Source organism: Silurus meridionalis, chromosome 14, assembly GCF_014805685.1.
Source record: "Silurus meridionalis isolate SWU-2019-XX chromosome 14, ASM1480568v1, whole genome shotgun sequence".
Taxonomy (NCBI): Eukaryota; Metazoa; Chordata; class Actinopteri; order Siluriformes; family Siluridae; genus Silurus; species Silurus meridionalis.
In genome coordinates, this window is record NC_060897.1 from 18,631,642 (window position 1) to 18,645,592 (window position 13,951).

The window sequence follows — 13,951 nt, forward strand, 5'->3', positions numbered from 1 at the left end:
GGGCATGCTCAGATGCACAAAACACTAAAAATTTTCTTGGGTGTCTTTTGAAACCGCTGTGATTTCAATTCGAAAATTCATGTGTTTTATGCATGTTACGTTACGCATTCCTCATCACAACAGTATAAAAGCTGCAACATAAATGATTTAGGTTATCATTACAAAGCGGCAATAAATATGGCTGACACATGAGCATAATTAGCTTGGAGAATAGACGCGCGTAACGTAATAGTCTTAGTTTATGGCACTCACATAAAATCCCAATGTGACTCAGGGAGAAATTGAGTTGAACACCAAAGCTCTTAGTGGAACTATTTGAGATAAGATAATTGTTTTTGTTAAAACGAACATGACCAGTGCTTTATGCTGTTTGTAAATGTTTGTAGCAATCAATACTGGTATAAAGTCTTTCAAAATGTTATTATTGTTGCAGAACTGCACAGACTAGTCCACTAGAATTGTAAACCGATGTATAAAGTAAAGTAAAAAACGAAAGAAAAAAAAAGCACTGCAGTGATTAAAGTTCATTGATTACTAAAAGAAAAAGACTAAAAGCTGCACCCCCTACCATACACTATACATTCACTGTCTCATGTCACATTCTATGCATATTTTACCCATACCTTGTGTTTCATTGATGCAGTTGTACATATTTTGTAAATGATTAATAAAAAAAAAAAAAAACAAGACGCATGCCCTTGTGCCTATAGAGTGAGCAGAATGTGATGTGTCACTCCCGAAAATTCCTTCACGAGCCTTATGCAGGAAGCCTGGTGTGAATCTTGTGTTACTCCTACCCCAGCTGTGAATGCTTCAAAAGGCCTATATAAGTGTTTGGATATAATGCTTTAGGTGCTCACCCCTCCCCATCTACACCTACACTGTTAAAGAAACTGTTTTGCAGCTTTCAAAATAGATGATGATGGCGTTGATGATAACTGTGCGTAGGCATTATGAGCATTTTCTTGAGCAGCAAATTCAGGAGCAAGACACAAATTAGCATTCTGTGTTGATGGCTGATGACTCTATTGTAAGGAAAGCTTTGGATATGATCTGATGAAGATCTGGTGTGTGTGTGCGCTAAATATAAATGTGAAGTCTTTGAAAATATAGTGGCTCATTATGTTGGTGTTCATTCAAGCACCAATGAGCCTATACTTTGAGTTTACATATTTAAAAAAAAGAAGTAGAAACAGGCATTTCTATTGTGGAGGACTACAGATTAGAATAAGATTAATCAATCCATTTGCAGCAGCACTTTGGTTTAAACCTCAATAAAACTCAAAAAAAAAAAAAACTGCTCCCTTGGTGCCATTGGTCCCTTGGTATGTGGACAACGCAGAATTGTACTATATGGGAAAATGTTTGAGGTTACCTCACCATTAGATTTGTGCTTTTTATAAATATTAGATTCCATTAATAGACACTGTTTGCTATTAAAATAACTTCCACTTTTCTGGGAGGATGTTCCACTAGATTTTAGTGTGCTTGTGGAGATTTGTGCTCATTCACTATAGGGGGTTAGTGAAGTCAGGTACTGATGTAGGGTGAGAATGTCTGAGGTGCATTCAGCATTCCATTTAATGCCAGAAATGTTCAGTAGGGTTGAGGTCAGACTTGTATAGCAGGCCACATAAGATCTTCTGCTTTTTGCACAGGGGCATCATCAAGCTGGAACAGGTTTGGGTCTCGTAATTCAAGTGAGGATTTAATGCTAGCGCATCCAAAAACATCCTATACAATTGTGTGCCTCCAATTTTGTATATAATATAAAATCCATTTTCACCAATGACATGCAATAAAGCACCTCAGCATGTAGTATCTCCTCTACCCCATTATGGATTTCAGACCAATGTTTGTTATCTCCACCTAGAGCGGTTCCCTGGTACAGCTTCAGATCCTGGCCATTAGGCGCTAAATGTTTATGCAAATAAATCTATGACTGCCGTTTCCTACACTCACACACACACGCACACACACGCACACACCTCAGGAGCAATATAGTCCGGGGTACCACAGAACGTTTTGGTGGTCCCTCCCTCGAACATGTTCTCCTTACACATCCCAAAATCAGCAATCTTTATGTGACCTTCGGCATCCAGCATTACATTATCTAGCTTCAAATCCCTACAGAGGAAACAGAGAGGAGACATTATTCAGCACCTGTTTAAATTCATTAATTCTTCCTCAGTATCAATAGACAATATATTATATATTTATATTTTGGCATATACATCCTGTATGTCTGGACTTCTTGTTTATGCTGCACACTTAAATGAATCAGTGTTTCTGTAAATAAAAATATATATATATTAAAAAAGGTGTACCTACTTACCTGTATATTATGCCTTTAAGGTGCAAGAAGAACAGGCCTATGGCAATCTCCGCAGAGTAAAACCTACACACATACACAAACACACACTTGACTATATAGTACCTGAGGGACAGAAATGTCTCCAGTCGAACATTTCTTTGCACTAAACAGGTATCACAAATCAAACTGTGATGCATCAAATCAGTGCATGTAAATAACCTCTTTCAAACCAACTACCTGCATGTCTTCCCTCACCACATCCATAAACCTCCTCCTTGTTCTTCCTCTTTTCCTCCGTCCTTGTGTTCCATCCTCAGCATTCTCCTACCGATATATCAATGTCCCTCCTCTGCACATGTCCAAACCATCTCAACCTCACCTCCCTCACCTTGTCTCCAAAACGTCCTACATGCGCTGTCCCTTTAATAAACTCATTTCTAATCCTGTCCATCCTCGTCACTCCAAACGAAAACCTCAACATCTTCAGCTCAGCTACTTCCAGCTCCACTTCCTGTCTTTTAATCAATGAAACTGCCTCTAAACCACACAACATAGCAGGTCTAACCACAGTCCTATAAACTTTCCCTTTCACTCTTGCAGATACCCTTCTATCACAAATCACTCCTGCCACTCTTCTCCACCCACTCCACCCTGCCTGCACTCTTTTCTTCACTTCTCTAACGCACTCTCCATTACTTTGCACTGTTGACCCCAGTTACCTAAACTTCTTCATCTTCACCACCTCTTCTCTCTGCAACCGCACCACTCCACTGCCCTCCCTCTCATTCACACACTCTGTCTTACTCTTGCTGACTCATCCCCCTTCTCCTCTCCTCCCAGCACATATCTGCACCTCTCTAGGCTCTTCTCAACCTGCTATCTACTCTCACCAAAAATCACAATATCATCCGCAAACATCATAGTCAAAAGAGACTCCTGTCTGACCTCGTCCGTCAACCTGTCCATCACGACTGTAAACAGGAAAGGGCTCAGGGCCGATCCTTGATGCAGTCCAACCTCCACCTTGAACCAGTCTGTCGTTCCTACTGCACACTTCACTGCTGTCACACTGTCCTCATACATGCCCGGCACCACCCTCACATCCTTCTTTGACACACCTGACTTCCTCATACAATACCACAACTCCTCTCTCGGCACCCTGTCATACGCTTTCTCTAAATCCACAAATCCACAAACACACAATGCAACTCCTTCTGACCATCTCTATACTTCTCCATCAAAATTTTTATAGCAAATAATGCATCTGTGGTGCTCTGCCTCAGCATGAAATTATACTGCTACTCACAGATGGTCACCTCTTCTCTCTGCCTGGCTTCCACTACTCTTTCCCATAACGTCATGGTGTGACTGATCAACTTAATTCCCCTGTAGTTACTGCAGGTCTGCACATCTCCCATATTCTTAAAGATCGGTACCAGCACACTCCTTTTCCATTCCTCAGGCATCCTCTTATCTTTCAAAATCTTGTTAAACAATCTTGTTAAAAAACTCCACTGCCATCTCTCCTAAACATCTCCATGCTTCTACCGGTATGTCATCTGGTCCAACTGACTTTCCACTCTTCATCCTCTTTATTGCTGCTCTCACTTTCTCCTTACTAATTCTATCCACTTCCTGCTTCACCATCACCACATCATCTAACCTTCTCTCTCTCTCATTTTCCTCATTCATCAGCTGCTCAAAATACTCCCAAAATCTTCTCAACACACTCTCCTCACAAGTCAACACATTTCCATTTCCCTCCTTTATTGCTCTAACTTGCGGCACATCCTTCCCATTTCGGTCCCTCTGCCTGGCCAATCGGTATAAATCCTTTTCTCCTTTCTTAGTGTCCAACTTCTGATACAGCTCCTGATATGCCTTTTTCTTGGCTTTTTACCTGCTGCCGCATCTCCTTGTACTCCTGCCTACTTTTCACATCACTCTGTTCTTCAATTCACTTCTGTTCACTTCAATTCTGTTTTGCCAACCTCTTTCTCCTTTCTTCCTCATTCCACCACCACATCTCTTTAACTTCTTTTCTACTTACAGATGTCACACCAAGTACCTTCCTAGCAGTCTCCCTTATCACTTCTGCAATAGTTGCCCAATTATCCAGTACCTCTTCACCACCAGCCGTCTCTGTAGACGTCTTCCTCCTCTACTTCTCCTCCTGCGGTCAACAGTAGCCCAATTTCCACCGGTACCCTGTTGGCTAACAATACCTGTGGCGGTCGTTGGTAACCCGAGCCTCGAACGACCTGGTATGAGAGTCTGATTTGTGATCCGCATATTTGATTTAGCACATGTTCGACGCTGGATGCCCTTCCTAACACAACCTTAGGTTCTAGATTCTACAGACTGGTAGCTAATCGATAAAAATGCGATCTATCTCCACAAGGTATGACATTTCTTAGGAGACCCACCAGACTGTAAGCAAATAGTACCTTGAAATTCCAAGTATTTTAGGTTCCCCCTGTACATGACACCAAAGAATATAATATATACTGTATAATTAATAAACACTTTCTGTGGCTATATCTCAAATCAACTGGGTAATAAATTCCATAAAGTCTAGTATGTTATAATTTATGTACTAAGTATACTATATTTATCCCTTATTTACTAGCCTCCAATCTTCTGGGATGATGTTCCACTAGATTTTGGAGAGTGATTGTGGAGAATCATTAAGCCACAAGCGATTTAGTAAAGTCAGGTACTGATGTAGGTGAGGAGGCCTGCAGCCCAGTCAGTGAGTGTCAGCGCTTAATATCTTCCAATCCAACCCATCTAAATAATATCTTCATAGATATTCATAGAGAACATTTAATACTACCACATTCAATGACGTCCTGTACAATTATGTGTCTCCAACCTTTTGCAGTTTGGAGAAGAACGGACATATGGGTGTAAAAGTCAGGTGTCCCAATACTTTTGGTCATATATCTCTGTGATTTAAAGTGCAAATTATAAATAACAAAAACAAAGAACACAAACCACAAAGAAACGTTAACGAGTGTGTAGACAATGACTACTGGGAAAAACTAGGGAAAGACAAAGGAAAGACCAAGAGTGCAGTGCAAAATGAGGCGGTATGTGCTAACTAATTAGGATTGTGGATTCAGGTGCAGGAATCGTGTGACATGGTGCAATGGATTATGGGAAACATAGACCGGTGTCTTTTAGGAAATAATCCCGACATTCTTTTAAGCCATTTTCACTAGTCACTTTGGGTATTAATTTAAATACTAATGAACTCTAACTGACAACCTTTTTGTCTAAACTTTCTTCTTCATGTATTTCCACTCTTTATCTACATAAATCTCTAAGAGAAAGAAAAGAACAAAGCTTTTTTTTTAGCAAACAAGGAATACAATGTGTAGAATCAACTCCGCGGAGTGAAAGAAAAGAAAAATGAGAGAAAGCAAGGAAGAGAGGAAGACAGTTGAAAGAAGATTAAAGGTCAGTGCAGTAACCTTGCGTATCGACATAGCCTTCATTTTCTCTCTTTCTCTCTCACCTTTCCACTCTCGTTTTCATTCCACTCGCTGTGTTTTTCCGTTCCGGAAGTAATTTATGGTTCAAATCGAAAATAAACAAGGAGAGTGAAGGATAAATGGCTTGGACTAGAGGTATGTGAGAGAGAAAATGGACTTTTCTTTACCTACACTTGTCCTCATTCACACTCAATCAAGCAGCAGGCAACAGTGAGAAAGAGAAAGAGAGAGAGAGAGAGAGAGAGAGAGAGAGAGAGAGAGAGAGAGAGAAAACGGGAGGCAAAAAGAGCGATTACTGACTAAAGAAGAGAAACAGAGAATGTTAAAGATCAACAGTGTCCAACAGTGGGTCAACCTGTGCAAAGTGTCTTACAGCAAGAAGTGTTTAGAAGCTACAACCAGTCATTCATTCGAGCAACACACTTTTTTTTGGCTTCGTCTCAAACCACATACTGAGGAATTGGTTGTTTAGTTTTAAAATGTAAAATTGTATTGTTTAAGTCCATGTTAATTTCTATAGCGTTTGCTGGCATGACTGTGGCCAGGACAAACTCCCTTAGATGAATGAGGAAGAAACCTTAAGAGGAACCAGACTCAAAAGGGGAACCCATACTCATTTGGGTGATATCAAGGATGTGATTATAAATCTCAAAACAATACAAAACACTGGAGAGTGAGAACTTCCATAAATACCATTGTGTGTGATTATGAGTAAAGTATAAAAAAAAGTATAGTATTGTCACTATTTGCTTGCTTTTGTCACTTCATTTTATTTTGATTTGTAAAGTCAATCAGTCAAAAAAGTATTAGCATACCTCTGACTTCATTTCCCAGCAAGCACCACAGCTTTGAAACATGGCCATCATGGACGCACTACACCACATCGCTCCAAGTCACCTAGTTACTAATTGCCCACACCTGTTTCTATTAACATGTATACCCACAACTGTACTGCAAATACTTTAATCATTAAATACTTGTTTGTATTGTCAATTTGGTTGCTATTTCCCATAATGACCAGTGTTAAGCTCTTGATATCTGGTTTGTTGATCGTCTGACCATTGTTTTTGTTAAAATCTGCATGAAATCAGTATCAGTCCAAATTCAGCAAACAAAATGATTTATTTAACTTCTGATGCAATTATTAGGGAGGACTAAGTAGAATGAATGGAGAAACAAACAAACAACAAAACAAAAAAAAGATTTGGTGATGTAAGTTGGGAAGAAAAGTCCAAAAGTCATGACAATATTTATTCAGGGAATATACATATGTAGTGATGGATTATACCACTTCACCCTCCCTGGTTGGTAGCCTCCACTTGACAGGGAAGAGATGCCTGAAGAATGGGAATACACTAACACAAACAAGCTTTAATGCTTACACGTTGTGTTTTTTAGCTATTCAAGATCATTGTAAGACAAAATTTATTATCTCGGACTTAAAGTTATAATGTGATGAATTGAATGACAAATTGACTTTGTTTGGTTTGCGACAGATGCCAGAAATGTATTTTATTTGAGAACTTTCACATCTTTTTTTTCTCTGTAATTTCGCAAAGCGTCTGTGTTGGGGCCTTTGCGTGGCTAAATGTGTTGATCTTTTTTATACAACAGTTTGAATTCACAAAGTTAACGCTTTATTTATTTATAAATGAATGATTTAAAAAAAACAAAAAAAAACATGAGGGATTCTCTGCACACCCGTCACACCCTAATCCAAAATATGATGTACTAAATAATAGTCTAGTATATTAGTACGTGCCGTAGTTTGTTACTCATCTCCTTAGAAATTCTCTTCACATGTTTAGATAGAAACCTACCGAGAGAGATCTGTGTGTGCGTGTGTGTCCGTGTGTGTGTCCTCATTAACTGAAGGTCGTTCGGCAGTGCTAGTAAGAGCAGCACTGTAGGGGTCTGAATATATCTATTCTCTCCCCCTCTTTTTGTCCTTTGCTCAGATCTGTCTCTGCCCAACTTCAAAAGCCAGATAGAGAGAAACAGGGAAAATGTCCGAAAGACTACGATGAGGAGGAGCATGAAAGAGCGTGCTCTGCAACAGAGGCAAGTGAACAACAGTCATCGAGAGAATAAGGAAGAGGAAAATGGAACATACATAGGAAAAGAGACTTCGAGAATGTAAGAATTCCGAAGATGGCTGCATTCAGAGATGGGTTAAACAGGAATAGTGAGGTGTTAATAATAAAATATCAGTATTCACCCTGTGCAACAACCAGGTCTGAAGTTTCATCAAAACTTTTCTTTCCGATTCTATCTTTTTCATACCTAAATCCTAAAGTAATCAGAAAATATTTCGGGTCATCCTCTAAATTTCACTACGAAATCCAAGTTTGACGATAAATGTAAATTTGTAAAGTAGGAAATATTGTTAGAAAACCCATTGACACATGAAAGAAAGCAGTTTTGAATTTGATTCTTGCTGAAATAAGGAACATCGGTAGGAAACTCCATGAGAGTTACAAACCAGGTAAAAGTGAGAAATAAGTGTGGTATTGATATAATAGCAGACCACTGAGACTAATAAATGTGCTTGGGAACATCAATGAACCTTAAAATGGCCTGCTGGACAACCACTAAGCACAAACACAAAAAAACCTCCTTTAACAGACAGTAAATACTCAGATAACTCAAAACAAGTTTTAACATAGTTACAGATCCATGTCATAACCCCTTTTTTTTTTTAAACCAGTTCCTGGATAAATCCAGGATCTCAGCCATGAAAGCTAAATGATGTACACAAATATGTGTTTGTTATGCACGACTCTGCATATTAGTGCATGTTGTTAATGCTCTGCCTATGGAAAGGGTAAGAAGTAGCTTACTGGTAGATATTTCTAAGAAAAATTAATATAATATTTAGAACCAAAAATACTACTACTAATAATGATAATATTAAGAAGAACAAGAAATGTGGGATGATGAAGCTAAAAGTGACAGTGTTGTGCAAGTACTCACACTGCATGTGGCTCTTTGAACTTTCCGACCTGCTGGATTTGGTACATCAGATCTCCTCCGTTAATGTATTCCATTACAAAGTACAGCCGATCCTATAAACAATAGAAACGCAATAGAATCAAAAAAGTAACTTTTTTAATACTTTCAGAAGAAATTTACAAGGTAATCCAGGGTTATGAAAGTGATTTAATTTTTTTGCCAGCAAGCCTGAGGCACAGAAAAGCTCTCTTGGACAGGGCTAGGAGAAAGAAACGCTGGAAAGCAGCTGAAGCTCAGCAAGGGAACACATTCACCTCTGGCTGGCACAAAAAAACTGGAAGTAAATGCGATTCGGGAAGTGTGACGCATTCTTGAGAGAAGGAGATAGTAGCTGTAATCCTTTATAAACACAGGCTGTGGTCTTTGAACAAGAGAGAGGGAGGTTGTGATCCTTTAGAGAGTCTGCAATACTTCATAGAGATGGAGAAGAGGAGAGATGTCAATCGGTGAGATAGTGACTATGCTCCTTGTAAAAGATGGGGTGGGCTTCAAACTTTTGAAGGAAAGGGTTGCAATTCTTGAGAGAGTGAGAGAGAGAGAGAGAGAGAGAGAGAGAGAGAGAGAAAGTGAAGAGCCACATCCATCAGAAATGAAAGGAAAAGTCCTAGATAGAGGCCTTGAGCCCTGAGTAAAATGCTTAGGTTTGCAATCCTTGATTGAGATCAGTGTTGAGATCGATGAGATCTTTACCTTCCACTGCACTTGTGTGTTATGCATAACAAATCTTAATGATCAAGTCAGAAATGCAAGGACAACAACAGTGCTGGAATGAGGCTAGTTGATGTCCACAAATTGTTGATTTTAGAATGGAGTAATGCATGCAACAGTCTGAGGGAGCAGTTGAGCCTCTTTCTCTGCCGTGAGAGTGGCCAGCTAATGAGGTTCAGAAGATGGCTTTGTGATGTTACACATGTAGCTAGATAACATAAAAATGTAGGTTGGTAGATTGTTTACAATAAATAAAATCAACATGTATGCAAGTGTGTGTGTTTGTGTGTGTGTGTGTGTGTGTGTGTGTGTGTGTGTGTTTGTGTGAGTGTGTGTGAGAGAGATACAGTGCGATTGACTGGGTCCTATTAAGAGCCCTGCCATGTGCACTGTATTCCTAGCTTTGGATATCTGACTAGGATAAAACAGCAACTGAAAATAATATAATGTTCGTTTCACTTTCACTCTCTCACTCTCTTTTTCTCCCTGTCTTTGTGTGTTTCAATGTGTGTGTGTGAGTTTGTCTGCTCAGCATGCTGTCAGACTCACTGCTGCTCTACTGCACCCAAAGATTTGTCTGACATGCTGGCCTCACTTTCTTATTTACAGAGTGTGTGTTTGTGTGTGTTTGTGTTGGCGTTCTATGTTAGGTGAAAAACATGCTGTGACATGTATGCATTTAATTATGTAGGTCTGTATGTGTTCTTGTATACTCATCTCCTAATCCACACAATCTCAATAAGATCTAAAATAATTTTAAGTAAGTAAGTGTGTGTGTGTGTGTGTGTGTGTGTGTGTATAATATACCATGGTCTGGAAGCAGGAATGTAATTGGGTGAGAAAAGGAGGTTTTCCAGAAAGTGCCAGCACCCTCTTCTCCACCATGGTACACTCCACATCATCATCCTGAATCACCACGTCTTTCTTCAGAATCTTTATAGCAAATAACTCATCTGTTCCCTTCATATCAGCAAGCATAACCTGGAACAGAGAGAGCAAAAAAATGGGAGCATGGTACATGTCACAAAAAAACACTTGCTATAACCGTTGCATAAGAAAATCATTTGCTATAAAAGACAGCACCCGATCTTTTTACACCATACAACAAATAACCTATAGTATTCTAGCTAATGGGCTAATTAGTGTTCATGATTTGGTGACATGCATACATTTGCATATAAAGAGAGAAAACAAAATATTAAACAGGTACATTTTCACCTCTCCAATAATGATGTGAATACAAGACAGAAAGAAATAGAAACAGATCAGACAGTGGGTAAACAAACAGGTCGAAAGCATGAATTTCCTGTCAGTATCATTGATAATGTCTTCAAATGTCTTTGTGGAAGTGATGTGTCCCCCTCCCTGGTCAGTATCTGTTTTGTGCTAGGGGACAGTCAGGTGGCAGATGGGACCATAGACCAAATTGTGAACAAATTATTACATGTGGAATCATGGCCAGAATCCGCTATCAGCAACTCTGTTTGCATAGTCTGTCAAGTGTTTCAGTGGCAGCAGTGAACCAAAATTAAGCTGTTGATTTATAAACATTTTCCAATGGTTTTCCAATGATTTTAGACCTTATCCATGAAGCATACTGGACAATATGTTGTGTTTTGGCAAGTAGATCAACTTTAGCTTTGATATTGGTAGCTAGTAGCATAGCAAGTTAGCACAAAGGTGCTTTATTCTTGTCCTCTTGGGCATTACAGTACAGTGAAATTCTTTCTTCATATAATTCAGTGATGTTAGGAAGCTGGGCTCAAAGCGCAGGGTCAGCCACGATACAGTGCCCAGGGTGGCAGCTTGGCAATACCGAAGCTTGAACCCCCGACTGTCTAAACAGTTACCCAGGGCCTTAACCACTGAGTTACCACTTCGAAAAGAACTACTTCACTGTGCAAATTTCCCTGGCACATAACTGATTAATGCTCCACTTACCACTAAATCACGCATGCGTTTGTTATATGGACCAAAATATGATAAACATTCAACCCTTTCTAAAACAAGTTCAGCATTCCCAGTTTCACAAAACTGCTGCCACCAACATCCAAGCCCCATGCAGAAAGTCTAAGTGGCCACTAAAAATGTCATGACCATAACCACCTCATAGTTCATGCCCATGAATTAAACATCACATGCAAGAATCAAAATATTATACTATAAAACATAATACTTTTTTCTCTTTCTGGCATTTAGTTATTCCTATTGCACAAGCAAGATCAGGAACTTTATCTGACATCTGTTTATGGAACTGTCCACACAGCAACCAAATGTGGAGGTGGTAGCTAAGTGGTTAAGGAATTGGACTCTGGAGTGGAAGGTCACAAGCATCACCAAATCCCAGCACCACCGAGCTGCCACTACTGGGCCCTTGAGCAAGACCCTTATCGCTTAAGTGCTCAGTTGTAAGTCGCTCTGGATAAGGGCGTCTGCTAAATGCCATAAATGTAAATCCAAATGTTTGGATAAAGCAGTGAACTTGGCACTGCAAGAGCTCTAAAGCTTGCACCACTTCTAAAGGTTATTCGAAGGGTGTTCAGAATGTGCGCGTCATTCTGTGGTAAAAAGATGTAAAAAAATAAATAAATACCGATAATGATTGCGGTAAAACACCACAGGGTGTGCAGTTATAATCCTCTTCCCACTACTTCATACATGCTTATGTCATATGTACCAAAAGATCCTAAGCATTCAGCCCCAATCTAAGGGGCCACATTCGTTTTACTAGTGGAGCCGCTGCCACCAACATCCCAGCCAGATGTAGAAATTCTGGACGCTAGAGATTTCGTGAACACATCGATAATAGAGATAACTCTGTCTCCAAAAAGGCTTCTACAACAACATGAGGTTAAAAAACAATCTGTGAGGAAGTCAAATGACTTTCGGCAAAATCTCAGGTTTATGTTCATAAAACAATTGTTTTTTTATTCATTAATCTCTTAAACAGAGCAAACAGAATGGAAGCTGTTCAATCAGTTTTAATCAGACCCTGGCATATTCCCCACCAATGCAGTCAATTAGAGCAGGTTAAAACCTAAATTTAGGCTGTGAGCAACATTTAATTAAAGGTGACTAAAATAGCTACTAAAATAGCCCACAAGGTACAATGTGAACCAGAGTTGTCACACAGTTTTGGGACATTTGGAAAGATAAATATTTTTTTTTTTATATATATATCTTGAAAGTAATGCATCCAGCTTATATGATTGATTTACTAACTCGCTCGGTTTGCCCTACAGATAGCAAGATAGCAAGAGAGACACCTGGTGGGAGTTGACAGAAAAAGTTAAATATCCTTTGGACAGTACACTCAGAAAACACTTAACTGTTGACTATGAAAAATACACTATATGAACAAAACCATAAGATTAGTATGTGCTTTTTTTGAACATCCAATTCCAAATGTAGTCCCCATTTGCTGTTATAATAAACTCCATTTCTCTGGGATGATGTTCCACTACATGTTGGAGTGTGCTTTTGGAGATGTGTGTTCATTCAGTTACAAGGGTGTTAGTGAAGTCAGGTACTGATGTAGGTGAGTTGAGGAGACCTGGGGTGCAATCAGCGTTCACATTCATCCAAAAGGTTTTAAGGCCAGAGCTTTATAGCAGGCTACTCAAGTCAGTTGTTCCAATACTTTTGCCCATATAGTCTATCTTTCAGGTTCATCAACCAAACCTTTAATTGAGGTAAATATATTTTAAGAAAAACAAATGTGCTGAGTGCATGAATATGGTTTCAGCTGATATGTTGAGTGCACTCTGTTCCAATTGATCATTTCTGACATTTTCATCTTGTTTGTATTTGCGTGACGAAGAAAGGAAGACAAGCAGGAATAGACAGAGCCAGTCAGTATAGATGGGAGAGAGAGAGACAGAAATTTAATACATGATATAATGGAGAGAAAGAGAAAAGAGACAGACAGGATGGACGAGAGAAGAGCATAATGAAGTAGAGAAAAACAGGGTGGAATAGAGAAAGACAGAATGGCAGCAGTGAGGCGATTCAGAAACATTTTCTCTGTAATTGAGAAATTTGGAAAAACATCTGTTAGACACACACACATACACACACACACACACACACACACACACACACACACACACACACACACACACGCGCACGCAATCCTCTGCCTCCCAGCAGCACTCAATATGCTTGTTCCCATGGCAACTGCCAGGTTTGAAATGGAGGACCCCACACCCCACACATACCATTTCCCTTTATCTATATACATACATATATAAATATATATGTATATATATATATATATATATATATATATATATATATAATAAATATATATAAAATCTGTTGCTTTTATTCATCTTTGTTCAACACTACATTTGCTAAACCATTAGTAACATTAGGACATATAATGGCAGACTTCCAAATGCTTATAGATATGGATGTACAG

At 39.2% G+C, this 13,951-nt stretch overlaps 1 protein-coding gene across 3 annotated transcripts in view; it reads right to left on the reverse strand.

Annotated features, from left to right (window-relative positions):
* Positions 1 to 13,951, reverse strand: part of prkcbb (protein kinase C, beta b) — a 92,768-nt gene that overhangs the window by 18,313 nt on the left and 60,504 nt on the right. For all 3 annotated transcript variants that reach the window (XM_046866019.1, XM_046866018.1, XM_046866020.1), the window contains exons 10-13: positions 10,339 to 10,512; positions 8,785 to 8,876; positions 2,336 to 2,398; positions 1,989 to 2,127 (exon numbers count right to left, since the gene is read on the reverse strand). In XM_046866019.1, coding sequence (XP_046721975.1) covers positions 1,989 to 2,127; positions 2,336 to 2,398; positions 8,785 to 8,876; positions 10,339 to 10,512 — 468 coding nt within the window. The remainder of the gene's footprint in view (positions 1 to 1,988; positions 2,128 to 2,335; positions 2,399 to 8,784; positions 8,877 to 10,338; positions 10,513 to 13,951) is intronic.